This window comes from Pithys albifrons, chromosome 2 (assembly GCF_047495875.1).
Source record: "Pithys albifrons albifrons isolate INPA30051 chromosome 2, PitAlb_v1, whole genome shotgun sequence".
Lineage (NCBI taxonomy): Eukaryota > Metazoa > Chordata > Aves > Passeriformes > Thamnophilidae > Pithys > Pithys albifrons.
The window spans coordinates 67,951,358-67,969,498 of NC_092459.1; the positions used below are offsets into that span (position 1 = coordinate 67,951,358).

The 18,141-nt window shown below is 39.6% G+C and overlaps 1 protein-coding gene across 6 annotated transcripts in view; it reads right to left on the minus strand.

The window, feature by feature from the left end:
* UTRN (utrophin) overlaps nt 1–18,141 on the minus strand; it is a 386,042-nt gene that overhangs the window by 313,569 nt on the left and 54,332 nt on the right. For all 6 annotated transcript variants that reach the window (XM_071549382.1, XM_071549384.1, XM_071549380.1 and 3 more), the window contains one exon: nt 3,295–3,356. In XM_071549382.1, coding sequence (XP_071405483.1) covers nt 3,295–3,356 — 62 coding nt within the window. The remainder of the gene's footprint in view (nt 1–3,294; nt 3,357–18,141) is intronic.

The window sequence follows — 18,141 nt, forward strand, 5'->3', positions numbered from 1 at the left end:
ACGAGAGGGTGTATAGTAAGGGAGGGGGATGAGGGGGGTTAGGGCGTGGGAACAAACCAAAAACAGGATCAGAGAAACAGGGTCAGAATGCAGGAGTAAAGAAAGAAAACAGGGCAGAAAAAAACCTGTCCTTGCAGGGTTTGAAAGTGGGACACAAGTCTCCTGAATTCCTCAACATGCCTATCAAGTTTCTAGAAGCCTTCTAGAGTTGCAAGTATGAGTATCCAGCGACTATGCTATGCAATTGCAAGCTGAAGAGTCAGATCTGAGAGATAGAACTAAACGTCCAAGGCCTGTTGATATGCCCTGCAAACAGATACAGATTAAAACCATTCAGACATTTGGAAAACGAGGGTTGATAATAAAATCTTTGTTTACTCTCCCTTTACCTATTTGAAACAAGTAACATATAGTCAATGAAGCACTCTAATTTATCCTGTGGACTTGAATTGAAACTCTTTTAGCCAAGAGTTCTCCCTGTGTCTAATGAGAATACTTCAAAGCAATTTTACATGCAATCACTGTGTGCCAGATTAAAAGACTTACTTAGATCATTAAGCCCAGTCCTTGCTGACACAGACATCATCTAGAAGTCCCTTCTGTGTTGATCAAACTCCATCTAGAAATGAACTAGATATTTTAGACTGTTTGCTTGAGTTTGCAAAAGAGATAAACCCTCTGAGCCCCTTCACAAGACTCAAGAGCTCTGTTTTTTAATCAAGATATTCCAAATCATCTGGGACAATTTAGCCAATGGCTCAAACTGACCACTAAAAACTAGTAGCCACTTTTGATATTTACCTTTATTTGCAGTGACTCTAAACCTAACTGACAAGACAGTATGCTTACATTGCACAAAAGTGTTCTGAAAATATTACCACTAATACATATGAACTAGTAAGTATCAATGAAGATTAAAGGGATAAAGGCATAGAAAACAATTATACAGAGTGTGATGAGCATATATTAAGCTATGCATACAACTGATAATTCATAAGGTTATACCACAGAGAAACAGCTAAATCTGAGCCTTGAAATTAGACTGGACAGAGCAATGGAAAAAATACAGTAAGTGAAAACATCCCATGGCTTTATAAACACATGCTAAAATGTTCTGCATCAATATTTAAATGCAAACTTCAACTTCCCTGCTAGTTAAAGCTTGGTAATAGACTTTTTAACTAACAATCTTTATTCCTTTTAATTTTACAAAATTCCTTACTACACAACCATCACAGGCTTGTGAGTTGTAGTGTGTACAGCCCTGCTAAGGTAAATATTTCCCCAGTGAGCACTGAGCCTCAGCTGAGTACATTTATTGACCTTAAGACTCAATCCACTTTAAATGTTTGTGCCTTCATTTCAAACAATACTTGCAGACAGAATGCATTGTTCTAGCGCATTTTAAAGGAAGAGCATGAACACAAGCTACTCTACTGTGAACTAAAGCAAGAACTTACATCTCACTGAACAGGGTCCCAAAGCAGATACAGGCACCTCAGAGCACACTCGGCAAATACAAAAACTTCAACAGGAGTGAAATCAGTCTCTTTTTATATTCAAGGTACAGTTGAAACTAGACTTTCATACATGAGGTGATTTCTACTCAACACCAGCAATTTCTTTGCAATTTGAACATGCCAATCTTCATAAATCTGCATCTTGTCATGGCAGATAACCATGCTTAAGTTTGAATTGGGTGTGCAGTAGTCAGGGTCCATCCTTTTATAGGAGTCTTTTTAATCATTAACATGGCTTTCATAGCTTCAGGTGGTTTAATGGGCCATGAAGTTACAGAGTTATGATGTTACAGAGTTCCTTCCAATCCAATGACCATACCTTGTGTCAGGAAAATCCAGGAGCTAAGCAGGATCTGTATGAATACATAATATAAAAGGAAAAGACACTACAAAATATATCTATAGGTGTACAAAGACTGACAACAATTTTACCTACTTTAGTACAACTTCCATAGCACATAGTCAACTAGCACATTCTCAGTATTGTTGTCATTTCCATATTCATACCATCTTTATGCCAGGATATGTCTCTACAAACAGTCCTTTCTTTCTCACCACATTTTCTCTCCTTACACGATCCTGCCCTGCCTAGTGCTCCTCCTGCAGGATCACCTTTCTTTCATCTGGGCAGCAGTCAACAGCTGAACACAGAGCAACCAGTTACCCACACACACTCCTCCCCTAAAGAGCAAAGTAGCCAAGAATGTATTGGATGAAGAACACAGGATATCTGCTTTCAACCAAAACAAACCTAAGCCAAAGTGAATCAACCAAGGCCACAATCCTTGCATTGCCCAGCATCCTGTTGCACAGGAAGGAAAGGAAGGTAAAAATTCCTTACGTTTCTGATCAAGAACTTCAGAAGGGCACCGCTCCAGAGGCTGCTACGCCATTCACTGCTAAAAGCACTGTCATTGCTTTATTTGTAAAGAAAAACAAACCCAAACCACACACACACACCCTTCCTTCTATGTTTGTATCTTCTTTCAGGATTTCACATGCACGCCCCTTTTCATTAGCAGCATGCAAACTAGCAGTTATTCCACTTGCAGCACCATGCTGGCTAGAAAAAAACATGGTTTTTCCTTGATAATATACCAAGATACATTCACACATTCACACTAGGAAGTAAAAAACTTCCCACAGCAACTGTGCTCCTAGGCAAAGTGTCATTTTTCACTACCAGCAGAAGTGTAAAAAAACAGGCTTTAAATAGCAGCACAAAGCAAACATCACTTCCTTTCTCATCATAAAGCACAAAAGATCCTCAGAAAGTTTCAAGTCAGTAAAGAGAATTAAAACAAGAAATGTACAGCATGAGAGCCATGGAAAATTCAAAATGAGCAGTAATTACACAAAATTTCACAGTCAAAACTTGAGTAGCAACACCAGGTACCTTCATCTGAAGGTCCGAAAAGTAAAGCTGACTCAGTAACACAAATTAACACCATCATGAAGGACCAAAATCTGCTGTAATGCACTCTGAAAATTGCATGTAGAAATAAATTGTATGAAGAACAACAAAACTTGACATGCTCATGCCAAGAATTATTCTAATATATTCACAAATAGTATCTTTCATTTTTTCTTAAGACGTAGCATCAAGTGTTTATGTGCATGAGAAAACTGAGGGAACAAACATTTTAGCTTTCATAACACATTGACTCATTTTACTAGAAGCATTCTACAAGAGTAAGAGCAAAGCATATTTAACCAATATTGCTCTAAAAAGTGAATCAAACAAAATAAAGTAGTACTTCCGAACCAACATTACCTTGGAAAACCGAGCATTTATCCATTTCGTAAAGGTCTTTTTCTGTACATCATTGTGTTCATCTGGAGAGAGAAAAGAAGAAAACAATAAGTGAAAATACATCCTTCTTAATTCTAGATTGTTCAAAATAGGTAACACTAAGCACTGTCCTGACAAGTGGGGGAATTGTCTGCCTAATCTGTCAATAAAGCTGTTCGAACTTCTACAAGACACTGGTTCTTGCAGAGTCACACAAATGTTTTCCTTTCCTAGCAACCACAGCAGCTCCCTTGCATTAATATCAGCCTCACCTCGCCTCCCAGGCAGGATTCTGCTGCATAAAATTCACAAGCTTTCCATCTGGTGAAAAGTAACCTATGAAACTACGGGCTTTTAATTAAGAGACTTTGTCAACACCTTTTTCCCTGGGTGCATTACTCCTAAAGGTGCCAAGGCCCTTATTCAAGCTTCTGACGCAGATAATAGGCACCTTCAGCACACAGCCCAGTAACTATGGTAGCAAAGCTGCTGGAGCAACCCTTGAAGCACTTGCGGCCTTACCTACCTTCAGCCTGGTTTTGTACCCGGGTTCAGAATCATTCAAATGATCAGTCAAATTCATAAGTTCAGCTAAAGTGTGGGATGGGCTCAGCAGCCCTTCCCTTCAGATGCCCCTACTGGTGTGATACTGAAGTATCACCACCTAGGGCCTGGGAGACAGCCAGAAGAACCCAGCAGGACAAGGAGGAAGGACAGACAAACACCTATAGGTCAAAGCAGTGGGAGGAGCAGTGGCCTCCAGCTGTGCAGAGAAAAGATAGCTTCCCACGTTGTTTAGGGAAGTCATTTAGGAGTAACCTGCAATTTTACAGAGTCTGTTCCACTAAACCAGGATGAGTCACCTTCAGCAGAACTCTGCCCATATCACAGGGCACATCTTGGGTAAACTGCACTGAGCACTGCTTAAGGTGAGATTATGCTTCATCACTTGCACTTAAATGACAGTGAACTAGCTGCTGGCAACTAGACCAGACAAAAGAAATTCATCCACCATGCATTTCCAGGTCTGCTTGCTGCAGCCAAGAAGATACATACATGCAGCCTGTCAAAGGCTTCAAACTCCAAATCCACACAGCAGACCACAGACAAGGCAGGCAGTGTCTTGCACCGGGCAAACTCAGTTTCACAGCTGCAACACAGATCATAGTCTCCAACAGGCTGTCAAGACTCCACCAACTCCTTGACAGATCAGTCTAGATACAATTCAGGTGCCCACAGGACCCTGGTGCCTGAAATGCTCTCTTGCAGAACTCCTTGGTGGCAGCTGGTATCAATTTTTCCAAGCTCCATACCACAAAGCAGCACAATGCCATGGTGTTCAGACTAACTGTCCCTGAACTACGATGAACCTGAAGAAAAGCTGGATTGAAACTCAAATGTTCTACTTCAGGAAATCATGAAAGTTTATGCATTCTGAAGTAATATCAGATTATAATTAAAAGACACCATTTAAAAATCATACACCTCAGCAGCAGTTGAGACTGTTATACAATGATGTTTTACCTATAAAACTCCAGACATTTATATAAAAGGTTTAAAAAAATTAAAAATGACAGACTGTTACCAGAAGATTTCTTAAACAGATGATCTCAAATATTCTCATTTCTGGCCTAACACGTGCCTGAAGCTGATGCAATTCATGTATTCATATCTAGCATATCTAGCCATAAAGCTGTAAAAACAATGACCGCGTGTTTTTTACCTAACAGGCATGAACAAGGAATAGCAGCTACAGCCCAGTCCAGACAAGAGAAGTCACACTGTTAGGAAATGAAATGTCACAACAGTTGACAGGCTTGTGCTTCATGAAATTGCTCATATCTATCTAGAATAAAACTTGGGGTCCTTTTAGGCTACAGTTGAAAAACTTGCTTAGGGCATGTCAAAGGGTGCACGTCTGCCAGCAGATGTTGTTTCGTCCTTCCATGCCCCTCTTCTTTGGATGACCAAACACAGCCTACTCCTGAGTCATACCTCAAGCTCAGAGAGACATCAAAGATAGCACAATTCAGAAAAAGATTTTTCTGCAAGCGCTTCAAGATAGCTACTGTGCATACACAACAGGCCATGCTTAAAACAGCTGGTTGAAACTCAAGGTCTTGTTCCGGGGGAACATAATTACCTAAGACACCTCATTAACCCTGCTCTCCTCACTCAGTGAAATAGAGCTCCTTGCCAAGTAACTTCCTGGTCGATCCTAAGTACCCATCTCACAGAAGACTGATAGGGTCAAGATGAAAGTTTCAAATACACATATGAACACATCTACTCTATCTTTTTTCCCTACACGTTTGGCTTGGGGTTTTGTTTGGTTGGGGTTTTTTTCCTTTTGCAGACAAGAATGGACTAGAGCATTAACTGCCACTCTTGGACCAAAAATCTAGCTTTGTACAAAACTCAATCCCAAACTCAGTCCAACTCTTAATCACGTTTTCCATTTCCCTTATTTACCAATACTATTTGTATTGAATGTATTAAGATTTAAACATACTTCTCCCTTTAAATATCATTCAGTAACCTCTGTCTGTCACTCTCCTGTCAACACCTTCAAGTACACCTGTATACCAGGATGCTTTCCCCTAAAGCTCCATCTTCCTTTTCCTTAAGCTTTGGTGAGAATGAAGAATAACACCGAAGGTTGAGGCCCCGCATTCTTTTAACGGTATTACTCCTTAACATGATAAAGGTAAATAGAGAGTCCAAAAATAGTGTATGTCTGTGTAAAAGGAGAGCAATAGTTATGAAAAAGGTCATGGATTTATAAATCCTGTGTGGTAGGAGCTCTACACACCCAACTGTTAAAGTCTTCAACTCCTTCAGAAGCACACACAAGGCAGGCGACAACAGCTCTTCTCAGCATTACACCAACTACAGCCTGTCAGGGCTCCATCAGTGGGCCTGGCTCCCACAGCTGCTCCCTCAACCCCTACAATTCCCATTTTCCTAAAACATCCTGGCCAGTTATAAAACACATAGACAACATTTGCCCTGTCAGGCTCTGTTTTAATATTTGCTTTATAAAAGCCTCTGTCTGAAACCAGGACTTCTGTAACTGGTCATTTTAACTAGGGTTGTGTGTCAAGCTCTCCTCTATAAATCCCTGCCAAAAAAAGTTGCAACTGAAATGCTGCTGCTTTGTTAGTAACAGAGACAAGTTATTTTATCCCTCCAAGTAATTTTCTTTAGATTTCTATGAGACTGTCAAGCTAACTCCCAGAGGCTGACATTATGATTCGGATAACAAATTAGCCACATTCAGTGAAAAAAACAATATCACCATTCAGCAAAACACACAGTATTCCAGCCAGTCAACTTCTTGCGCAAGACATTAAAAATGTCAGCAAGCTACAGCCCAGTGAGAAATAAATTCACCAAGTTGCTAAAAACATTTGTTTCCTTTCACACTGCCACAGCCTGACTATAAAAGTCAAGGACTGACACAGGGCCAAATTCTGCTTCATTACCTACCAACTGTTTCCTCTGGCCAACACGGCTCTGCCTGCCCTCTGGTCACTTAATGGACTTGTAATGGACAATGTCAGAACAGTTTGTTCCTCTGAGAGGAAATAAAAGCAAACCTAAACATACACACACAAAATGAAACTCCTGTGATGACAAGAGAGAGAAGGAAAGTTTCCTATCCCGGATGCTTGTTTGATGAAGCCTCCTTCTGTTATACATGATGTATGTCCACACAACTGGAGTACACTCAAAACAACTGGCTCTTGTCATCAGATGCCCAGTCTGTGTTCTGACATTCAGTCGCCCCCAATAGCTGCTTTTATAGCCTTACATACCTCTTCCACCCACAATATTGTCCCTTAACTTCATTTGGGGCACCTTGAAAACAGTTCAAGACCAATGTAATACCTTGTGTATATCATGTTTGCAAGCAGAAAGAAATCTAAATTATCTAAAAATAGAGGTAAAAACAAAAGCCTCACTGGATTATGGTTTGCCCTTTACTCAGCCCCTGTTTCATACTGAGGCAGCTTTCTTATTTTCCCTAAATGTGTTACATGGTTACATGACAGAAGTGCGTTATTTAGCTTTAGAGAGACAAAAGTTATCACACCCAAAACAGCTGGCAGAACAGCACTATAATGAAAATGCCCTGGAGAAGCATACAGACTAGATTGACAAATAAAGTACAGAAACTGCCTGAGCACTCCAGCACAGTTAACAAGGGTCATGTCACATTTTAAGACTTCAATTTGTCTTCCCCACCTCCTTATTTAGGTTTTCAGCAAAGGAATTTAGAAATAAAAGAAGGAATTAGCCTGTGGGTTTCAATTAAGATACTTGGAATGTAACGAAGTTAGACTCATCCCTTTGCCTAAGCCTTTAGGCAATCAGGAGTATCTATTGTAGATACCGCCCCACCCAGGAGTAGCACATATGCAAACCTGCCAACAGTAACAAAAGGAGGGACAAGTTTTGTACTCTGGACAGAAAAAGCATTTTGAAAGCAACTATTCTTTTGTCAAACTCACTCAGACTAATTCACCTATCAAAAGGCACAAAGTAAGTATCTAAAACTTGAGAATGGAAACCAGCGTGGTTTTATACCCGCTGCAAGAGGCAAAAAGGCAAGCAAAGCCACAGAGCACCAGAGTTTGTGACCACTGAGCTCACTGAACCTCTGAAACTCGGGACTACTGGGCCTCTACTTCATTAACACAGAATAATCTTTATCAGCAGCCCTGAGGTTGTGAGTTGGATTGAGCTTCTTTTTTAGGATGGGGGATGGTGCTCAATTCTCTTAAAAAAACAGAAAGCAAAAGTTAAGATTGCTCTGCAGATTCCTTCTTCTCTTGCAACATCATGGTAGAACTTGTTGCTCCAGCAACAAGTAATTTGCTTGTAAACTTTCACCTTTGCACTGCAATTTTAAGTTCTGCAATCAGTAATGTGCACAAAGCTTTCCCTCATTCCTTCTCCTCCTCTCTCCAAACTTGAGCAGTTGAGCAAACTACAGTTATATTAATAGTGTCTCTAACAAAAAAAGTAACAACATCTGTCCACAGCAACTGCCACACAAAATGCAGTTGCCCAAATTGTAATTCTCCATATAGACCAAACTATGAAATCGAAGCATTAAAAAAAAAAAAAAAAAAAAAAACACAAAGCTAAAAAGACCCCTGGACCTTGCTCCCCCGTGCTTCCCAACAGCAGACACTATCAAAACCAAAACACCACAGACAAGTAATAAGGACCAAGCTCTGGTTCTCACTGAACAGTGGTGTGAGTCTAAGCTAAATTGTATTTACTTCACGACAAAAAATCCCCCAGCAACTGATAAGTTAGAGGAAGGCATCCTCACAGCTGAAGGAATATTAAAATAGCTGTTCCCATACCTCCCAACAAAAGCAACCTAACACACCACACTGCTGGTCTCAGCGCATTGGAATGACAATTTAATGTGACTTAGAGATAACAGCAAGCCCTCCGGAGACCAAAATAATGCTCTGACACCACACACTGAGCCTGACTGTGCACGCTGGTCAGCCAGTGAGCCTGCTGTTTCCATGCGATGACAACGCAAAGCCAGGAGTTGGAGGCAGTGTCCCAACACCTACACAGGGCTGCTCCAGAGCATCAACAGGGTCCAGCAACCCCATGTTTCATTCCAACAGCTTGCAATGGCTCTCTAGGTCAAACCAGAGGTAGCATCAGCTCCTAGTACAAGACAGCCCTATGAAGCTTTCACATGCAATACAAATACATTCAAGCACATATTTCACAAACTTCCCCATGATCACCCAGCAAGGTTTGAGCCAGAAAAATTTGCTGTCAAAATATTTGTTTAAAGCAAAGGGCTTCAGCTATTAGCAAGTACACTATGGGGGAAGGGGAGCAGGAAACCACACAAAAACAAAACCACCTGAAATAAAGGTATCACAAATACCTCTGTGATGATAGAGAGTGGATTGGATATTTGCCCTGTAGATATCAAGGGACAAACTTCACCCACAAGAAGAGCAAAATACCCTTGCCATCTCCCTGAAGCCCCAACCAACATGAATGGCATACAGAAAGAGAAGAGAAAGGCAGGTAACTCCTGCCCAAAATCTCACAATTAAGGTGTTTCTAAGCACACAAACAGGAAGGCACTTAAGAAAGATAAAGAGTAGAGTTATGAACACAAAATGACACACTAGCTTTACTACAGTTTCAGTTTTGTTGCGAACACAGATTAGGTCTTTGACTTTCTAAGCAATTACAAACAAAACTGAATCACTTTCCAAAAGTTGGTGTTAGCCATCTGTTCTTTTTTCTCCACCCAAATTAGAACTATTATTATGCTCACTTGCACTTGCGGAGGTGAATCACAGGATATAAGGTCAGAGGCATAAGTGTGATCATCTCCCATAATCTCCTGCATAACAGCGGAGCCATCCACATAAAAAGTCCATCTGCATACCAGAAGGAAGCAGAGACAACACATGTCAAAGACCCTGCTCAGGCCCAAGTAAGCAATATTGCTTGGACAGAGAAGGAAGACAAGCCATAAACTGTATATATGTGAGTAACTCTCTACTAGTTATGGCAGAGTTCCAAATCAGGCAGACATCACAAACAGCCTTGTTTGAACATCTTCAGGAAACAACATTCACAGTACAAAAGACAATGTTATTTTGTTCTCTGTGACAGGAGAGTAAAGACAGTAGCACTCCACAGTTATCCACAACACTGAATTTTTCTGTTCTCTCATATTCCAGAGTGTCTTCTATTCCAGCTGTGTTCAGCCAGAGGTCTTCCCACTTTTCTTTTTCAAAAGCCCAAAGGCAGCAACCCCAAATTCTCTTCATTCCCTGTCTTTTCACTCTAAATATTAAAATCTTTACTGATACACCCCATCAGAGCCACCTCTCTTTCACCCAGGCTTGTACAGCCCATTATTATTCCTGCTCTAAAACTCTCTAGGTCAACAGCTGATCCCAAATAGAAGACAAATCCTGAGACGTAAATTAGTAATACTTGGCTCCTACATATTACTACATGCTCCAATTTCCTAACTAGAAGACTAAGAGTGCTTGCTTGGCTTCCTGTATATCAGTGGATACCCCACCAGTGTCAGCTCCTCCCCACCACCTTTCTGGCCTCTCATTACAAGCTCCCAACCCATCCCAGCACACAGATACAGGCTACAAGTGATTAGGTATGCACCAGGTTGTCCTTCACATGCACATGCTGACTGGTCATCCATCAGGCAGCAAGAAAAACATCTTTTTTTTTTTAATTCTTCTTCAGTGGAGGTGCTGCATTCAGGGCCTCTTCCAAAAACTGATTTTCACACAAGCACTAGCTACTTAATTAGCTTTATGACACATAATTAGCTTTATGAATACTGGATTCAATTTTCACTAGTCAAATGAAACTAGTTGTGCAGGAGGAAAAAAGAATATCAGAAGACAAGTATTATCAGAGTATACTACTTTCCTTGTGAAAATGGATTAATCAACAGACTTCAAAAAACTGTAAGCTGTTCATATATTTTAGAAATTACACAAATGCTAATCAGATGTTTCTGAAAAGAAGTTAACTGAGTATTTCCTGATACAGACCATATAATTGCCATTTCAGTGACAGCAATGTGAAGACAAGAGTTATTTAAAAACAAATGGAATATAGAACCCCATGGAATGTAAGTCTTTCCTAGCAGTCCAGAGTAGAAGACAATAGTAACATAGCAACTTGAGCAGTTCAATTATGCTAAGTCAAGGTGTTAGTTTCCTAGGTCTGATTGCCTCAAACATCTGACATTACTTAGAAATAGTCTTAAGACAAAAAAAAATTAAAACACCACCATTGGTATTTCATCTATGGAAGATAATAAAAAATAAACTTTCCTATGCTAATTAACTCAGAAATTAACGAAAGAGAACAATAAAGAAGTCTCTTTATTGTTAAAGCCATAACACTCTCACTTAAGCTGTGCCAGGGGAGGTTTAAATAGGGTGCTAGGAAAAATTTCTACACTGAAAGGGTGGTCAAGCATTGGGACCGGCTGCCCAGGGAGGTGGTTGAATCACCACCCCTGTAGATGTTCGAGTCACCATCCCTGTAGGTGACACTTCAGAACACAGTTTAGTGGAAAGCTGTTTGCTAACACAATTTCACTTAACAGACTACAGACTAGAAAGCTTCTATACACTTCTGTGGCCAGCTTATAACAACTGACTAACACATTTCTTCAAAATCAAGACTCATACTAAGTTATGTTTCCCTTACAAATTTCTGGGCCAGCAACACTTGGAAGACAGAAGCAGAAGGAGAATTGTTGCACATTAAGCTCAGCAATAAAGTTAACCTCAGTCTTTACAGAAATCAAATAGGCAAATAAAGTTTGAAGAAGTATAAATTGCTTATTTTGCTCCCAGGCAGGCTAAGTCTGAGCTTCATTAGCTATTCCATTATTTTGTCAAGGATCAATCACTGATGCCTGTAAATTATTTACTTCAGCCTATTAGCCTTTGCAATTACTAATATGAAACTTGAAACTTAGAGGGTTTAAAGGAAGCCCCTAAAATTGACATGGTGTAGTGGTGCTCTACAGATGAAGGAGAAGCAAGCAAAGAAAACAAACAGGGTAATCAAAGAATTTAAATCCAAAATAGCAACACCTAATACCCTCATTTCTATCCCTAAAATAACCCAGCAAGTTCACTACAGAAATGATAGCAGCAAGTCACCTGCTCTTAGCTTCACACGACCAATCCAAGTGCATTAAGAGTTTGGTACTATCACCTAGCTCTAGTGAGGAAGATTAAGTCCAGTTCTTCAGATAAGTTATTTCCTTTCCCAGTCACATTCCTTTGCTGGCCAAGGAATGTTTTACTGCTGAGGAAGGGGGAACTTTTGTGCAGAAAAATATGATACTAAGCAAAGCTTTTAGCACTTTGTCCATCATGAGTATTTTTTTCTCCAGATGCAAGAAGAAACAAAGTCATAAAGGTGTCTTATTCACTTTCTGTGTTTAGTTAGACACCTTAACAGACAAAAAATACAAGAGAAATTTGAATAAAGTACTGTAACTGGTCCCTTCTTATGGCTTCTGGCAAACAAAATTTTCTTTGGTCATTTGATCAGAACAGCAGTAGGTTGAGGCACTGCTAATCTTATATCCTAATTAAACTCTCATTTCCTTCCCTGGCTTAGTCATTAATTAGTCCCCAAAGTTGAACCTCCTCCCGATTAACTGCTCTGAAAGTACATAAATTGTGTTTGGCAATTGTGGGATAAATACCTGGAACACATGAAACCAGGTATTTATGCAATCAAGGAAGTCACTGATCACCATCAGTGTGAGCACACAAAATACTTCAATACAGAGGGATCCTCAAGGATATACCACTCCCAAAACTGTGACAAAAACTGGAGAAGATACTCCGCTCTCATGAGACTTCACCTGAAGTACTTCACCCAGCTCTGGGGCCCCAAGCATAAGAAGAAGGTGGACCTGTTGGAGCAGGTCCAGAGGAGGGCCATAAAGATGATCTGGGGGTTGGGAACATCTCTCTCATGAAGACAGGCTGAGAGAGTTGAGGTTGTTTAGTCTAGAAAAGAGAAGGCTCCGGGGATACCTTACAGCAGCATTCCAGGACCTAAAGGTGGCTAACAAGAAAACTAGGAAGGGACTTTATCAAAAAGTGAACTGATAGTACAAGGAATAAATGTTTTAAATTGAAAGAGAGTATATTGAGATTACATATAATGAAGCCATTCTTTACTATGAGGGTGGTGAGGCACAGGAACAGGTTGCCCAGAGAAGCTGTGGATACCCCATGCCTGGAAGTGCCCAAGGCCAGGCTGGATAGGGCTTTGAGCAACCTGGTCCTAGTGGAAGGTGTTCCCTGCCCACAGCAGGGGATTTGGAACTAGATGATCTTTAAGGCCCCTTCCAACCCAAATCACCCTATAATTCTATGAAAATACAGCAACAGAGCAGTCAGAAGGACAGCAACCAAAGTTGAAAGCCTGCAAAGCCTTTGGCAGAACTTGAGCCATGGCATTTCAGCTGCCAGTTGCTTAGGCAGAGGACTATATGTACTCATCCCAATCCTCATGCCTTTATTATTTAATGACAAGCATTTAGAAGGACTGACGGAACCTGTGCAAACATGTCTGATGACTGTCACTAACACATCAAGTGGCTTTGCATACTATTTGGAATAGACACACCATCTTTACCTTCCTAGAAACTGGCTAAACAAAAAAAAAATCACCTAATGAATGTAAATAATTACATGTCATATTACTACTGCCTCTGGCAACAACTCCAGTACTCATACTCACAGGTGTAATCTTGTTCAAGGTGCATTTTCAGAAAGGATTCTTTTGCATGCCTTCCAAATACTAAGGAGTCAGGCACCAAGCAGGCTCAGGATTCACAGCTCTTGTCCAGTGCACAGCATCCCAGGTGAAGAACCTCAAGGGCCTCAAGTCTCTGACTTGCTGTTTTGCCTTCTGCCAATGTCCCTGGAGCAGACAGGGGTGTTTATGCCTCAGGGAGGATGGAGTTTGGAGCCTGAACATTGCTACCATGACTATCAAAATTAATGATGATAATCACCAGTGAAACACACCAAAAAAAAAAAAAAGAGGGCACTGGTATAAATTGGCTAAAAAAGTAGAGACAAGCTTATGGAATTAAGAGTTCACAAAAAGACACATAATTTATGACTGAAGAAATCCCTGAATTGCAAACCACTGGAAAATAAGGCAGGTTAGAAGAAGCACCACTAAAGACGTGCTTATGGAAGAAGTGTAAGCATATGGTATCTAGCTGGGGACACCACCACAGGTGCCACACTAGGCTAAACCCGACACAGCCCTCCCCATGGTAACCCACTCCCCTGCTAAAATGAACAAGAACTGTGAATCCAAGCACCCAGGTTGAAGAGATAAGCAACATCAATCAGTTCCTCAGACCAATTTCAATGTTGAAACAGCCAACAGGAGATCAGAAGAATAGTTCAGTAACAGCAATAAAGCCCTTTTAAAAGCAGTCTTAACTAGACAGCAATGTTTTAAACTCAAATGCTTAGGAATTTCCTCCTATACAGAGGGCCTTTGTATCTTTGAATTACCTTTAAAATTAATGCTAGCAACATAGCAGGAAACAGAGGTATAGTCTGAAAAAAGTTTCTACACCAATGGACATAAATCAGAATTTAAACACAGACATACACTATTGAGTTTTCCTGGCACAACTATATTGCCTTGATACATGAAAAATTCCCATGGACATCACTCTGGCACAACCAAACCTGTATTAATCAAGAGCTCTTGCTGGCTTAATTGACTTATATTGAGGAAATTATAACAACTGCACAGCAGATCGACTCTATTTGCCCGTAAAAAAGGGATGCTATACAGGAAAGCAAAATACCAACTACAGGCTCTGCAGCAGACAAAAACATTTGATGCAATACAAAATGATAATTTCCTCAATTTAAAGGTTTATCTTGAAACTCAGGGCACTTGGTACAAGATATTTTAATCAATAAAAATATTTACATACCGTTCTTAGTGGACTAAAAGTAAGATCAGAACTTAACACCCACCCCCAAAAAAGGCAGGACAGGATCACCATTGCCAGGAGATAAAGGAGATGGGGATAGTGCCAAGATGTACCCCGAGAAGCATATAAAAACACTGGTTCTATGAAAGAAAAGTGAAACCCTATTGGAGTACCACATGACTTAAGAGAGGTCTGCTTTCTATTTAAGATGTATTTGCACTTCTGAGTGAGAAAGCTACCACAACAAATTAAGTACATATACATTTACAAAAATTTCAGTCGCAATAAAATGATGCATTTCACTTGGTGCAGACTATAAAGCTTGGTATTTAAAAAAACAAAAACAAAAAACCAACAAACCAAAACAACAAAACACCCTGCATTTCACACTCTTCAGGTTATGCAAATATATGTAATACCTTAACGAAGGTAATAAAAGAAAGATTCTTATTTCTGGAACGTTGACATTACAAGCACAGAAAGAACACAGGGTATAAACAGAGTGAAATAAGCTACAAAATAGAAATCACAAGTCATCTCCTAAAGACACTGTTGTCCGCACATGACTTGCCTTTGAATCTTTAGCTTTGTGTACTATAAACTGGTATGAGAAGTGGGGAATGCATCTAGAAAGTACTTTTAACTCAATTTTAAATTCTTTTTTACAGAATAAAAAAAGTGAAAAAATGTTTACTTTCAATATGCTGTGCTGTCAACAGCATTTCTGACAGTCTTACTGCATCACACAAGATAAAACTAAGAGCTATGTTATTGACTAAATTTGGTAAAACTTTTCAGTTCCACTTTAATGTATCATCTTAAACCATTGTAATTTAAACACAGTTGAAAAACTTAGAGTTTAATATTAAAACAGTTATTCCAAGATCTTTCTACAGCTGTTTGTTCCTTTAGACAACTATTCCAAAAACTAAATTACAAAACCACTTGGTTTTTTTAAGAAACACCACAAACATGATAATTTAAGAAGCTTAATTTTCATAATACAGATTAGATCTTCATCTCTGAAGATCTCTAATTTCACTTGATGTCAACTACCACTACTGATTTTCCACAGTATTGCTATATTAAGGATACTCTTTTAAAAAATTGGAATTTTATTGACCAAAACACACAAACAAAGCAGCCATACAAAAAGGAAACAAAACTTTTTAAACCGCAAAGAAACAAGGAAATGGGAAATGGTATTAAAGATGTACAGAAGGGCATATGAACTCGTGCGCACTGCTGTCTGAAGTTTCACAGAGCAAGCTGCAGTACAGCATTTACATTTCAGATTGTCCACTGCTGACACACAAGAGCAACCTGTGGCAGACATAGAATCATTTAGAAAACCCAAATATTCATGAAGCTTACTCAAAGGGGCAAGAAAAGAATTCCTGCAACAGCACACACATTCGCAAGCTGGTGCAGCAGGGCCAAATACATCCTAAATGTCAGTCACCTACCTATCTACCTGCTACTTCCTCAAACAGTACAAGAGAGATTATCACTGTCCAATAGATTTGAAAATGAAAATTCATGTTTGAAGAGTAACTCAAGTGGCCAGAAGATACAGAGTCATCCCTTTTTTATAATGTTATTCTACTAAACATTGCCATGATCCCCCTCAAAACTGCACAGTCCAGCTAAGAAGAGCTCTGGAAGTGCTTTAAAGGCAATACAGACATGCTTTATCCTGCAGCTTCTTTTCAGTTCAACTATGAGCTGGCATGACTGACTTCACAAGACAACATCTGCAGACTTCTGTTTAGTCAGAAACAGAACCCTCAAATCTTGCAAATGGCAAGTGAAAACTGAGTGAAAGGAGAGAGTGCAAAGGAAGAATCAGAGTATCACAGGGGACATCTAAGGAAGCTAGGAAAGAAAAAAGGGAATACATGTAAAGAGTCTTGTTTTCAAAAGAATTAGCATTAAGAGATGATTTAGCAACCTATGATACTAGTTTGAATTTTGGTGTATTTAATTACAACCTTCTACATGCAAGAGACTTGCCTCCAGCCTCGTAGAGATAAGTATATAATAAAAAGAAAAACTACTTGCTAAAAACTAAACAAATAAAAGCTCAGGACCTTTAGTCTTGTCACCTTGTTCCACTGTTTCTGTTCATATCACAACAGTTATTCCTCAAGTCTTTATATGGCTGCAAAAAGGAAAAGCAGTCTTCTCACCCTTCAAATGTAGAATGAAATTTGGGCTTAGTATGGAACCATTAGGAAATGACAGAACTCCAGCAGTTTGGTTGCAATAACTACACCTCCTAGATATGAACATTACAGAAAAAAAAACAAAACAGAGAAATTGTCAAGAAAAGCCTGAACTTCTACCTTTTATTCTCTACCTTTATCATAGTGGAAGAAACATCATAAGAAGGCAATGTGTGAGGATAGTCATTCTTGGGAGAGGAAGAAATACAAAAGATTAAGAGTGAGCAAGGATTATGTGGGATCAAATATGGATGTTTGCCTTTATCATATCATCTCCAACTCTATGACACAAGGTCTCCATCTGGATCAAGTCAATCTCCAAGCCACAGGACAGCAGAAAGGAACGTTGGGAGGGCAAAGATGCAGACAGAAAGCAAGAATCAGTTAAGGCACAAAAACTTAAGACACAGAAATGTCATATTACAGTTAGATCAGGAAGGATAAATCATAGACCTTTGCATTATTAGCACCATGCTCTAACCAACAGAGCTATTCTGTGTTCTGTGAGTCCCCATGCCCAGACACCTCATCCACTGCAGCCACTCGCATCAAAAACCTGAGAAATGGAAGGTATTTATCGAATAACTTCAAATAGGCACTTAAGCATAACACAAAAGGAGGTCGCACAGAAAAAAACACCACAGCAGTAGCAAAATCATAATTGCACGAAGTTAAAGGACACCACATCACTTATCAGTACCAGGGAGATATACCAAAAAAATACTTATTTGACAACATAAGTCACTGATTTGGAACTTTGTTTTAACTCTCTTAACTGTACATTTGATTTGGTCCTTACAAAGGTGAAGGCTCAATAATTCACTTATAGTGGCATAAGAATACAACAGGAGAATGAATATGCAAAGACAGAGAAACAAGGAAAAAGCTTCCATGATTTATTCAACGTGAGAGAGCACTCTTCCACTGCAAAGCAGTCAGTAATAAAACAAGCCAATCAGATACTGTCTGAGCCATTTTACAAGAACTTCTACCAATTCTCATCAACTTTGCTCTGCTCCCACAGACTGCACTGTGAAATATAAGATGACTACAGAT